The sequence below is a fragment of the Haemorhous mexicanus genome, chromosome 3 (assembly GCF_027477595.1).
Source record: "Haemorhous mexicanus isolate bHaeMex1 chromosome 3, bHaeMex1.pri, whole genome shotgun sequence".
In the NCBI taxonomy this organism is placed as follows: Eukaryota; Metazoa; Chordata; class Aves; order Passeriformes; family Fringillidae; genus Haemorhous; species Haemorhous mexicanus.
This window is the reverse complement of record NC_082343.1, coordinates 29404473-29417980: the sequence shown is the minus strand read 5'-3', so window position 1 is coordinate 29417980 and position 13508 is coordinate 29404473. Positions and strand designations below refer to the sequence as shown.

Here is a 13508-nt window from a genome sequence, read left to right as displayed (position 1 = left end):
ACTTGGGGTGATTTTCAAAAGATCTATTCATTTCCCCAATTGGAGGAGGTCTGAAGATACATTTTCTTTCCTTTTTACTGGTTTAAGTTTCAGCCTGTATTTGTTTCAAAACCTCTCTTTGTTTTACTTGTTCTTTACATTCTTTTACACCTGTGTTCCCTTGTTATCTTGTATTTCAGTTCCTCAGACATATCTGCTCTTTTTTAGAGATAACTAGACAAATATAATTCAAATTTAGTCAGCATCTTTAGTCTTTTGTTTGCAGTAGAAGTGTTCATACAGTTTTACATGAACTCTGCCGTATACCCATCTTCCCAGAGATGCAGCTTTTGCTTTCATAAAGGAACCAAATTAGTGTTTTCATGCTTTTTTTTTTTGAGAAAAGAGAACTAATGTGCAATAAATTTTTCTGGTATGGTAGAGAAATAATTTTGATTTCTAATATCTTACAATTTACACAATGGTATTTTGTAAGTGTTTTCTTTATGGCCTGTATTTTCAAGGTCTTATAGTACAGATGTGAAAATAAAGATGGCAATACTGCTCTCACAACAGTGAGATACACCTTGTGATACATTCATTTTAACTTGTGGGATTTTGGAAGGGGAAAAATGGTTAGAAGAAAACAGTTCTGCATGTGCAGATAAATGCTCAAGGGATGTTAGTGGATGCTATCCAAAACATTAGCTGTAAAGGTTCTGCCTTTTTGCTGTAGCTAAAATTACTTGTGTTGACAGGAAAGGAAAATCCACAAGGGCTGATAAGAGTGAAAGACTTACTATTTAAAAGGGACTCTTGAGGTGAAGCATTAACAGTGGTCTGTTCTCTGGTCCACTGAGGGTCTCAGGAGTTGAAGCCTGTTCACATTGCCATCAGGGCATGGTGAGTGAGTCTTGAGGGAAAAGATGCATGTGCCTATGTTGTGTGGGGGAATTTTTCTTGTTTTCGTGCTTTGTTCCTTTTACTTGCCATGTCCAGTTAAATATGTACACCTGGTAGCCAGCTCCCAGGGGAAGAAAGTGCAGTGTACTCACGTGGAGAAACTAATGATTAGTGCATTGAATTCACTAACCCAGAATTTAATACGTGCTGAGGGAATTAAGAAATTCCCTCTTGGGTCAGGTAAAGGTATCATCTGCTTTGAGAGAGGTGTGCTGAGAGGTCTGTAAAGAAACAAAACTTCCTCTAATTCCTTAGCAAAGTAGGACAAGAAATGCTTCTGCGTGTCAAGTCTTTAGGAGATTAATTAGATAGTAGGCAGTTGTAGATTTTAAGGGTTTGATTATCTTCTAAGAGAGGTCTGTGGAAGAAAGAGGCAGACCCTTTCAGGAAGAGTGCACAACATACAAAATGTTCTCCTGGGCTCAGCTTCACAGCTTCTGGATTTCCTGAGTACTCTTAACTTACCACGATCAGCTGTCTCTTCACTTCTCCTTCAGCAGGAAATAGAAAAAAAAATTGTAGTGACTTTTGGAAGCTGCGTTGACTCCTTTTTTGGGTGAATGGTACTTGAGCGGCAGTTTTGCATTTATTCTACGTGAATGCAGAAGAGTGTTCTCCATGTGTCAGATTTGTTGGGATCTGTTATAGAGCTGCTTTGGGTACTGCATCACTTTTCAAGAAGCACACTGTGTAGCCAGTGGAAGAAAAAAGGGAAAATAATTTGATGCATGATATAAGATGCTCTTCTGAAAGCAGAATTAATTTCCTATTATGTTGTTTTCCTGCTCTGTATTTTCTTGCTAATTTAAGGCTTTCAGGTATATGAGATTTCAACTAAGTGTTTATAAGCTGTTCTAATTTCTGTATCCAGTTTTCACAGCCTCTTGCCAAAAATAAAAATTAAAATAAATACTGACAATCCCAAGCTTTGCTTTGTGCAAACGTTTTTATCTGGTATTCACGGGAGCAGAGCACACAAGGTCTGTAAATTCTTTGGTTGTATTTGCAATGACAGAATTGCTCCAGAGTTGAACTGTTTTTATGAAATGTTAAGTTTTGATGTTTGCTGGGCCCAAAAATGATCATTTCAAGAAGATCACTCCAGAAAGTTGTTCCAGTGGTGCTTTGGGGGAGAGGGATATGAAGAACCTGTGAAAACAAGATGACAAGTAGATGGCATGTAGGTTTACAGTGATTGATTTGAAGCTGCAGCCTGTAGGATGTTTAAGTGCTGGCTGCTAAGATACTGAAGCCTTTGAAGTTGTTATAACACTCCAGCCCTGCAAATACTGTGAAAAATATCTGTTGATAGAAAGATGTGAGCATATGGTAGATAATTATCCTGTGCCTTTTTCTGTGAGCAATTTCCCTGTGGTGGCCTATGCGGAGTAGAGCAAAGTGGGAACTGAAACCAGATATGTCAGTTTCTAGGCTAATGCTGCAACCACTGGACCAGTATCTCCTCTGTATTTATGTGGAGGACAAGTGCTAATATCACACTGTGATCTTTCTCATTTTGGGTAAAAAGTTATATTGGTACTGATTTTAAGCCACTGTAGGATGCAAGTTGTTTGCATGTGGTGTGCAGAGATATAAACAAAATGCAAATCTGTACTTAACATTATTCTTTATGATAATTCTGGATGAAAGATGCTATAGAAATACATTACCACTGTTAGGGGCTTGGGAGGCTTTGTTTACTGACATTTTCTCATGAAAGTTAATTTCTTGCTTAGAAATATAGAAGTACACTAACTTAAAATAAGATCTTGCTGTTATTTCCTGTAGTATAGCCAGGAAAAACAGTTGCAATCTGTCTTCTTTAAAATCACATTCCTGGAAGATATTCTGGCAACCTGGGTATTTAAACACATTTCAAAGAAAAACAACTTCAAATCAATTAGAAATTGTTCCCGTATTTCATTTCTGATAGTGTAGAATTACAGTTTGCTGCAGACATTGCTTGGAGTTATGAAATAAGCAATAACCTGTGAAGGAGCCTATGAATTAGCAACTTTATGGAACATGAGGCCCATTGTACTGAGAAAAAAATGGGAAATAGGTAGTAGTAGTTTTCATAGGTTCTTGATTAGCTTTTTTGGAAGGATAAAGGAAAAAGTACAAAGCACAGAATGTTCCAGAACAAAATTTATATGCGGTTTCTTTGCCAGAAGTTGAAGAGTATGGCATCTTTGGAAAGCTAAACTCTGCATATCTTTGCTAATAGGGTTGAGAAGTTACTTTGTTGGGGGTTTTTCACTTGCCTCACCTGTAAGATCTCCCTAGAACTGATAGTGTCAGGCTGCAAATTTTCCTTGTCTCTTTTGGAAATCCAGTTGGTGTCGTTGCTACTCATTTAAATGAGTTACTGTTGAAATGGCTTAAATTGCACTCTGTGGGTGGCCTTATAACAGCTCTACTCTGCCTTTTATACCAACTTCAAGTGAATGCATTTTCTCAACTCTGGTCATGTCTGAATGTCAAGAAAACCTTTCCCTATCAAACTGTTGACTTACTATGCAGCCAACTTCTGTCAGCAGACAGGATCAGGAGCCAGGGAATTCACAAATTGAATGTGCAGCCCAACAAAATCTCTGGGGTTATACTTCTTAGTGAAAATCAATGCTCCGGTGAGATTGTTTAACTTAGTATCTGGCAGATTGTCAGAAGAGATCTCCTGAATTGCTTCTATTTCTCCAGTGTAGACACAGTTTGATGGACACTTATGGTCTACTAATCTTTGTATAGTAACTGAGTACTGTTTCTCCATTCCTATTGCCACACAACATGAGCTAGAGGTCAAAACTTTGTGAATGTACATGCTATTGGGTAATCACTTAAAGGTCTAGATAACTGTTTTCTGAAAGACCTTGTCCTGAAACTTTGTTCTATAATGAAAAAAGTCAGCCAGGAAAACTTCTGCCATGAAGGAGCATTTAACTTCTTTATGTTGAATTGCCTAGTTATGAATAGGTAAATAATTATTGGCTATCTTCTGTATGACAACAGCTACATCTGTGTGGGCAGTGATGCTTCTGGAGTCTGGTCTCTATCAGATGGAAGTTCTCATTCCATTACTTTTTCTGCGGGCCATTTTGAATTTATTCTTGAAGATCATTTTTTATTCATTCCCTAACTGGAAAAAATGGGGTTTACCTAGTTGTCACAGATGACATTAGCAGACTTTTGTGGCCACAAGAATATACAAACGTCTTTGGATGCTACTAAACCTGCTACCAAACCTTCTGTACTTCTTAAGATGAGGCAATAATTGAGCTTTTTAGAAGATGGAAGTTTGACAAGTTGCATAATGGCGAAACCGAAAAAAAAAAAAAGCACTGTAATTAAAACCTGAAAGGTTTAAATTAAGATCTGATGCATGAAGTTGCTCATAGTGTTAGTGGAGATCATGGAGAGACATGCAAGCAGTGTCTAGACAGAAGAGAATTGTTTCTTTGAGCCTACATCAGTGTGCTCAGAAATGACAAGTGCTTCAATGATACACTGAAAAAATGATAAACATTAATGATGGTCCTAACCAATGTGAGTTGTGCATGTAGGCCATTGTGTGAGATCAGCATGAATGCAGAGCTAGTTGCAGATGCAGTTTGGGTTGATTCATCCTGGTATATTGTGGTACAGTGGGCCACTTTCAGCCTAACTGGCTAACTATTGAGTAACTCAGGGAGTTTGCACTGCAGAGTTCATTTAAAGATATCTATTGGCAAACAAGGCAAGGGATTGTATCCAAGTCTGGATTTCTTTATTTTATATGCATTAATGATTGTTCTGTTAAATTTTATTAACTCTGGAAAGCCTGCAGAAATCTCATTTCAAATTAGATAGGATTTATTGAGTGAAATACGTAACTTAGTCTGTCAATACCCTAGTCACTGTGATCATTTTTTTCTCTATCAAATCCATTTTATTCACAATTTTATAGCAAATTCAGGAGAGAAAAACCCCATCCTTTCAGCATTCATGTGCTTTTGGTAAAATGATAATGTATAGATATGTGAGCAAGGCAGAAGATTTTGATATAAGCCACAGAAAGCAGCAAGTCTTTTTCTATATACATAATTGTCTCATTATTTCTGCATTCTTCTTGGCTTCAGTGATCTGTGTTCTTATTCCTATGATTTTTTTAAAGTTGTAGCAACTAAACTTCATAATCTTGAGGTTGCATCAGATTTTAATACTAACACAAGAGCTGAGTTTTCAAGCAGAACTTGAAGCCATGAAATACAAACACCAGAAGCTCTGGTCTTCTAGTGTTTTAATTCTTAACTACAATCTTTTAAAAACTGGATTGGTTCAGCTGAAATGCAGCCTTCAGGCAAACAATCAGAAAATGAGGCATACAAGTTACTACTGTCTTTGCTCCAAGTTTAAGATTTTTATAATTTCCAAAGTCTAATAGTGACAACAATACTGCATCACTAAATAAAATCTTATTTAGAAGGTCCTTTCCCTCTAAAGAAAAAGGTCAACTTACTGTTGCAGGGACACTATTCTCATCAACTAAAGTGACAAATTGTGTGTCCTCAGAAGACTCTCTCTGATGCTGAAATTGTAGCAATGTAGACACTCTAAAAGGGATAAACTTGACAAATCAAATTCTGCATTAGATTTTAACAATGTATTTTACAGGTAGTTGCTTACTTTATCTTTGATTTCAAAAACGGAAGGTTAAAGAAGGTGCTGTTTGCAACTGAGAACAATATGGCATGTACTTTGACGTCCTGTTAAAATTGAATTAAAGTTGTTTAAAAGTATTTTCAGATGAATGACCCTAGTGCTTAGGGAAAATAAGTTACACTAAGATATGTAAAACGAAATTTCGTCCATAAACATGGCATTATATTTGGTAGTGTTTGTGTTAAAATTTATGAGTTTAGATCTTGTGAAATGTACAGCCCTTCTGCAAAGTTAACAAAATGGATGGAAATGTAGTGGCCAAATGCCAAATAACATGCACTACAATAATGTAATTCTAAAGCTAAAAACGTTTTATATAAATCAGAACTTGTGTTTCAGAAAATTTGTGTAGCCCTTGTATATTTCTTCTGTCATCAGTGAGAATCCATTATAATTAATGTATGTCCTGAGTGGGTAGTTGAAGTGTGCTTTACGTGGTTTGTTTTCATAACCAGTTTGTACTCTGAAATTTGAGTTGCTGAATGAGAGGTGTTTAGTAAGGATCCTACAGTCAAATCACTAATTTTAATTCCTGTAGCTTTAAGACAATACAGAATAAACTCTGTTTTGATGCAATGTTCTTGAATTCTTTGAAAAGAGCACTCCTTTAGCTCTGTGCTGCACAAATTACAATGGATTTCCTCTTGCTCTTTTTTTGTTCTGTAGTGTAATGTTATTTAAAAAACAAAAGGTTCAGTTGCATTTAGGTCAGTTATTAAAATACTGTTGGTCATTTCCTTTGACAGAACATTTCTATTGTGTTATACCAATGTCATTAGGAGGAAAGGTTATTCCCACTTGTCTGGCTGATATCAATACATACTGGCATATTACATCCTCTGGCTTTCTGGAAATGTTTTATTTGAGCAGCAGCTTGGGAACAGGAAGTTTAAGGTTATATGCAGCCTGGTTTCAGGCTGCATGGTAGAAAATGTGTTTCCTAGAAGATGCTGTCTACCTGACAGATTTTCTCTAGTATTTTGTAGAATTGGATAAGCTTAAATAGGTTCAACTTGCAAACAAATTTTTACCAGCTGTAGGTAGCAGACAAGGTAGAACAAGGTTTTCAGTCACTCTAGTATTTAAGGGACTTACTAGATTACATTAGTGTATCACCAATTGGCCAATTTCTCTGGAATGTAGTTTACATTTTAAGATATTACAATTATGATATTACCATTTTGTAAGTGTTCCTACTGACTAGAAGGAGGAGAAATCAGTACTTTTACATCAAGCTGTGGTCAAATGTGAAATTTGTGACACTGGAGTAACTTTTAAAGGCAGGGGTTCAAGAACAGCATTTTAGCCATGCCAAGCGGCCCTTTCGACCAGAATCAGAGTGAGCAGGAAAATAGGAATACAGTTCAATCCTGCAGCTGTTCATGTGTGTAAAACACAGGAATACATACTTCCCATTGCTTTCACTGACAAATTTGACTGGTATGTTTCAAGTGATGATGCTAAAAATGCCAAATTCATTTTGGTAAGATCTTAATATATATTACTTAAATGGGAAAAAAGTATAAAGTTGTGGAAATAGAAACACTTGAAATATTCAGCCGTCATACACATATACTGAAGTCTGTATAAAACTATTCCATAGGGACATATCTAAAGTCATCAGAAATGATAAAAGTTATAACCCTTTTCAATGGAAAGAGCCATCTTAGTTAGGGATCAGTCTACAAGTAAATTTCATTGTAGAGCTGAAGCATGGTGCCTGATGAGTAACTGATGAAGTTTTCTATCTGCCTTTGCAGGGTATCAGGGGTATCAGAAGATAAAATTTATACTTGAACTTGTTTGTTTCTTTTCAGGCCAGAGCTGTGTATTCTCACTTTGCTAAGATCCTGTTTCAGTTTGAGCTTTTTGTGAACCTCTTCATAAACCTAAACCTAGCTGAGGTTGGAAGGAGCCTTTAGATAGAGATCATTAGCCCAGCTGCCCTGCCTGGGCAGGAGCAGATGGATTAGGCTGTTCAGGTCCTTGTCCAGTCAGGTTTTGAGTATCTGTAAGGACAAAGACTCAACAACTTCTCTGTGCCACTCATTCACTTGTGTTTGTTAGTTGTATTTATTACTTTTGGTTTTACACTAAATATGAATTTGTTTATGAAATATCTGCAACTTACAGGAGGAAGTAACATGGCATCTAGCTACACTGAATACAAATATGGATAAGTAATTTTATGAAGTTACTGTATATTATATCATCACTTAGTTGTAAAGTGCAGATATCTGTGCTAGTTCTGAGTTTTTTAATGTTAACTGTACAATTCATGCAATTTACAATTCTGTTGCAGCTAGTTTATTGTCAAATGTGTGTGATGTACAGCCTTCTAGTACCTAAATGGGCCCTCAAGAGAGCTGGGAGTGGAGCTTTTATAATAGCATGGAGTGCTGGGAGAAAGAGTAATGGCTTTAAATTGAAATAGGGTAAATTAAAATAAGGTATAAGGAAGAAATTATTTACTGTGAGGGTGGTGAGGCGCTGGAACAGGTTGCACAGAGAAGCTGTGGATAACCTGTCCTTGAAAATGTCCAAGGCTAGCTTAGAAGGTGCTTTGGGCAGCCTGGTCTAGTGGAATGTGACCCTCCCCTGAACTGCATGATCTTTAAGGGCCCTACCAACCCAAGCCATTCCATGATTCTATGAAGTGCAGATTGATTTTACTTATACTCAAAGCTCAGCAAAAGCCACATGATTGTGTTAACATGCTCTGAGGTGGTGTCAAGAAAACTGCTTGAAGATCTAAGTTCGAAGCATGTGAGTGCCTAAGTACTTTCAAGCAGTGCTGTCCAATGTCCTAACAGCATGGACTACAGGGTGAGTCCCCCTTTGCCTTTCACATAGGTCCCTTTTTGGTCAACTAGATGTAGGCATGTCACATTGGTCACATTAGGTATGGTTTGTAACACCAAATACTTCCTGAATTAAATTTAACTGTGCAAGGAAGACTGATCTAAGACAGTTATAGGAGTGGTAACATCACTACTGTGCTACTGACACAGTTATCTTAATTGCATTATAATTTTTATTTCTGTTAGCTATTTCTTGAAATACAGTGAACCTGTAATAAAAATTTCTGCCAGGCATATTAAAGAGACTTCTGTGTACAGATGACATTTTTGTTAAGGGGATGAGTCAAGGTAATTCAAGTGAAGAGGCAGTTAAGGTGAAATAAATCACAAGGTTGAGGCAAGAAAAGAGAACCTGTTTGCTCTACCACTGGTAATGTAGCCACTGTTTGAGATAATGAAGCAGAGCGGTTTCTGTAGTTGGTGTTACTTTGCCATATTCACTTGGTTGACTGCTTTTTGAATCAGTTACTGTGCGAGGTTGTACTTGTGTGTTGCATATCGGTTTTAATTTAATTCAAACTTTTCCAGTTCTCAGATGCAATGGTATAATTTCGGGAAAGAATAGAATGGTCATTTGGGCCTACATAAGCCTGGTACTGGCCCTTTTATCAGTTTTATGGTAGGTCTCCTATTTGACAATAAGCTTCTATTGTTTCACCTGGCTTTCTTCCAAAGCATGGTAGAATCTTTGTATTCTAATATTGTGTGAACCTTTGTCATAAAGGTTCCACGTGCATACATGCCTCTGGTATCAGTATGGAAGGGAGATTGCTTGTCTTTTATTGGTGTCAACTATTTTGGGTTTTGTTCTTTTCTAATCAACAGAATTTAGCTTCCTGGAATCCTTCAAACCCTGAATGCCTCCTGCTTGTTGTGAAAGAGCTTGTGCAGCAGTATCATCAATTTCAGTGCAGCCGATTACGGGAGAGTTCTCGTCTCATGTTTGAGTATCAGACTTTACTTGAAGAGCCCCAGTATGGAGAAAACATGGAAATCTATGCTGGCAAAAAAAACAACTGGGTAAGCTCCTATTGCATCTAAAATGCTTTTAACAAATACATCTCTTGCTTGGGAAAGCATAAGTTCTTCCTGTGGATCGCCATGCTTTCTGTTTCCAGTGGAGAAAACTATTTGACTTCAGCTGATTTTCTATATTCCTTGTTTTGAATGTTCCTGTATTCTGTTACATTGGTTGAACTAGATTTCCAGGTGAGAACTGGTTTTGAACCTGGTGTTCATTAGTCTGGTTTATAGATGAAAACTTTGAAACTGAAAAGCCTGTGCTTTGTTTAGAGGGCACAGTACAACATCCATGTGGAAGTTGGAGTTAGCTTTGAAGATTTGAGAGGCAGAATAATAGTGTTGGTATGACACCCTGCCAGCCTACCAGCCTGCTTAGGGGTACGATGTATTAGGGTGCATTTCCACATTATGATTGAGTTGGTTTAATTGGTAGCTGCAGCTATTAATCTCTTGCACTTGTCTAAGCTGAGATGAGTTGTTACAGGAGAGAAGAGGAATAACTGGAGAAGAAAAACTAACCCAACTAATTTTCTGCAAGAGGAGGCAAGATGGGCTAGAGCAGTGACTTTGTAAGGCCACACTTTCATAGGACAGTCAGACATTAAACTGGCTTATCTGCTTCCTGAAGTTATATTCCATGTTCCCACGTGGGAAATGTGCCATTCTGTATAGAAACATTCTGTGTATAGATCTTTAAGATGTGGCCATTTGCAATGTAGGCATTTTGGTTACTGTGTGAATTGATGTTTTATGAAAATTGATCTCTGCCACAGAGTAAGCTTTGCAAAAATCAGGGTTTTTCTGCTGGTAATATATTTTTATTGGTAAGTTTGGAGTAAGATATGTCAGGAAATATCTGATGCTGTTTATGAAGGACTTGTTTCCCCCTTGCTTGCAGAAATAGCATACTTTTAAGATTAACTGGCCTTCAGAAGCTGTATCTTCTGAAACAGGTGCTGTTCTGAAACAGTCCGAAAAATTGATGAAAATTCAGCACTCCTATTATCAAGGCTAGACTTCAACTTTATATAACTTCAATCATCCTTAAGTTACAGGTGATTCAAGGATGTTTACTTTACAACTCACACATTCATCTGTTTTTTTTTTTCCTTAGGCAAGTCATCTAGTCTTTTTTTATTTGAACCCAGATTTAATTTTCTTCATCAAAGAAATTCAGACCTCTTAAATGTTTATAGATCAGAATATTTGATTGAAATTAACTTATTCACAGATGTTATTGTCCATAGCTTGCATCCCAAACAACTTGCTATGTCTCTAAATCTCTAAATTTCATCAGACTGGTTTATTGAAGTGCAGAAGACTTCCTGAACTGTACTGAAATTTTATCGAGTCTTTTCTCTGTCTTTGGTGACTGAATAAAGAACTTTCTTTTCTTTAATTTTAAATGCTTTTTTAATTAAAAATGTTCCAATAAAAGAAATTTTAAATACATTTTGAGTCAAATCCTTTTCATATAGCAGAGCTGTAGATTTTTCTATAGCATGTGCTTTTTTCCCAAGTCTTTATTCTCTGTCAAGAAGACTCTTGAGAGTTTTGAAGATTCTGTGAACTTGGTATATATGACAGAGGCTTGTTTACTAGTGTCCTAAAACAAAACTGTCAAACTACCTTGTGTAGTTCTCTTTACTGTCCTTTACAGGTTTTTGTTTTGTTAGCCTTGAGGATCAGCAAAATAGGACTGTTTTTCCAGAAAGCAAGAGGTAAATAGCCTTTTATCTTCTCTGCCTAGAAGTCATTGAAATTCATGCTGCTGCTGTCTCTCAGGAATCAACAGTAGTTCAGCAGATTTCTGAAATAATCAAGTTATGAGCCTTGCACAGTGTAATGGAAGCAATCGTCTTGGGTGCATGAGTTAAAAATACTTTGAAGAGAATGCCTGAATTCAGCACTCTGACCCAAAATGGAACAGAAATTTGCTCTTTTACCTTTGTTCCACTGCCTCCAGTTTCCTAAAGTGCAAGTCTCCAAGATATATGACAAATCAACAAACTATTATCTAGCTTAGTAGCTTCTTCTCGGAGGAATACTGGCAGATGCAGAAGCCCATCAAATAGCCAATCACGCAGGGCTGTGGCCAGAAATTCTTGTGTCTCGACCTGATGCCTGTATCCAGCTGGTTTGGGCAGGGGAGATGAGCACCATGGACAGGGGCTGCTCCCTGTCCAGCCAGAACACCTTTGGAAGTATTAGTTTGTAAAATAATCTTCCTGGAACGATATGAAAGATTTAGACTTTTTGGAGCAGCTGGTGATCAGAGCAGCATTGATCAGAGGTCATTCATGTGTTCAGTGGCCATCCCAGTTCATTAGACTTGGTATGTTACCAAAAATAATTTTCTGGATTTTATGGCAACTGTTGTATGGCATTTTTTGAAAGTCCAGAGGAGAAGCACTATCTGTAATATCCATTTCATTCCAGATAAGTGAGGACCCTGATTGACCGTCACTGTAGCAGTCTTCATGTTAAATGTGTGCAAGAAGTTGTTGGTTTTTCTGCATACATCAGTAATACAGCATCAGGAAGTTGGTACCTCTTCTCACAAGTGGTGTAATCAGGAAAGGTTTCACAGCTGGACTTTAATGTACACTCGTTTTTTTGTTGCGTAGTGTTTCTATGAGTAATTTCTTTGCCAATCTTGTGTGACTACCAGTGAGAAATTTTAAGGGCAATTCTTAGCTAGCTGGCATAAGGGTGAATTACAGCCCAACATCACACAAATCCTTTTGGCAAATGATATGACTTGAAAGTTGCCATTAGGAACATTGCAATTCCATTCCAGATGTTGTTTTTTTTTGCTTAGTGACTTAAAGGTAGAATGAGGTATGTATAGTTCATGCCTGGTAGCTTACCCAGAAACAGATTGGCACTGACAAATTGAGCTTGTCTCAAATTATCCCAGTTTTTGTAATTAATGGCATAAAATGAATGTTTAACACTTTTTACACTGCTAATTCAACATACCTAACAAATATAGCTGCTGTGTGGCTACTACATTGAACTAAAAAAATAGAGATAACAAAAAATTAACATTGAGGAAATCAGGCAGGCATTTGTTTTTAAAAAACAGCTAACTTCATTGCTTTATAACCAGGTGGACAAAGTCTGGTTTTAAGGAAGTGTATGAAACAGAGAGGAAATCCTTTCCATTTCCTTCACATACCCTTTATACGTAAAAAAGAGCAATGTGTATGGGACACTTGGCAAATTTTCAGTAAACGGTTGTCTAGGTGTTTAGAGTTACATAATTCTGAAATTATTTAAAACCTTCTATTTGAAGTCTTTTCCTCAAACTTTATTCAGTTGACAGTTTTGATATGTGCTCACCTTTTGAAACACAAATTCTCTTTCATATATCTGCAGTGTTGGTGAAGATGCCTCTGTTTTGTCTATATGATATTATCAATTTGTCAGGTATTTAGCTTTGCTCTCAGACTCTTTGCAGGTCTCGCCAGACCTTTGTCCGGAAATGAGTACAGCCAAGATACATCTATATTTAGGGTGTAACAAAATATAGTCTGATTTTTTGTCATGCACATTGTTTTATTCTAACTACTTTTTGCTGTTGACGTACTGGCAATGAGGGTTAATGTTTTTAAGGTGTTTTTTCATATGACATCTGTGAAATCTGTAATTTTTTTTTCCATCTCCAGTATTTCTATTCAGCAATTTTGTTTTAAATCTCAACCCTTCTCTTTGGTATGAGCTCTTACACATTTTTCTGGATAGCATTTAATCTTCAGAATGTTTGTGGTTCTCTTTTAGCTACCAGGTCTCATTAGTGTTACCTTTTTTCCACAGACTGGCGAATTCTCAGCTCGCTTCCTCTTGAAGTTGCCTGTCGATTTCAGCAATATTCCTACATACCTTCTTAAGGTAAAATAACTGTCTAAGTTGACATTATTTGTGAGACAGTATGAATTACTGCAATCTCCTTAGTTATTATTTTGACTTTCCTGCCTTCCT

General features: G+C 36.9%; 1 protein-coding gene across 2 annotated transcripts in view; it reads left to right on the top strand.

The window, feature by feature from the left end:
- BABAM2 (BRISC and BRCA1 A complex member 2) overlaps window positions 1-13508 on the top strand; it is a 160965-nt gene that overhangs the window by 40321 nt on the left and 107136 nt on the right. For both annotated transcript variants that reach the window (XM_059841228.1, XM_059841230.1), the window contains 2 exons: window positions 9327-9521; window positions 13344-13418. In XM_059841228.1, coding sequence (XP_059697211.1) covers window positions 9327-9521; window positions 13344-13418 — 270 coding nt within the window. The remainder of the gene's footprint in view (window positions 1-9326; window positions 9522-13343; window positions 13419-13508) is intronic.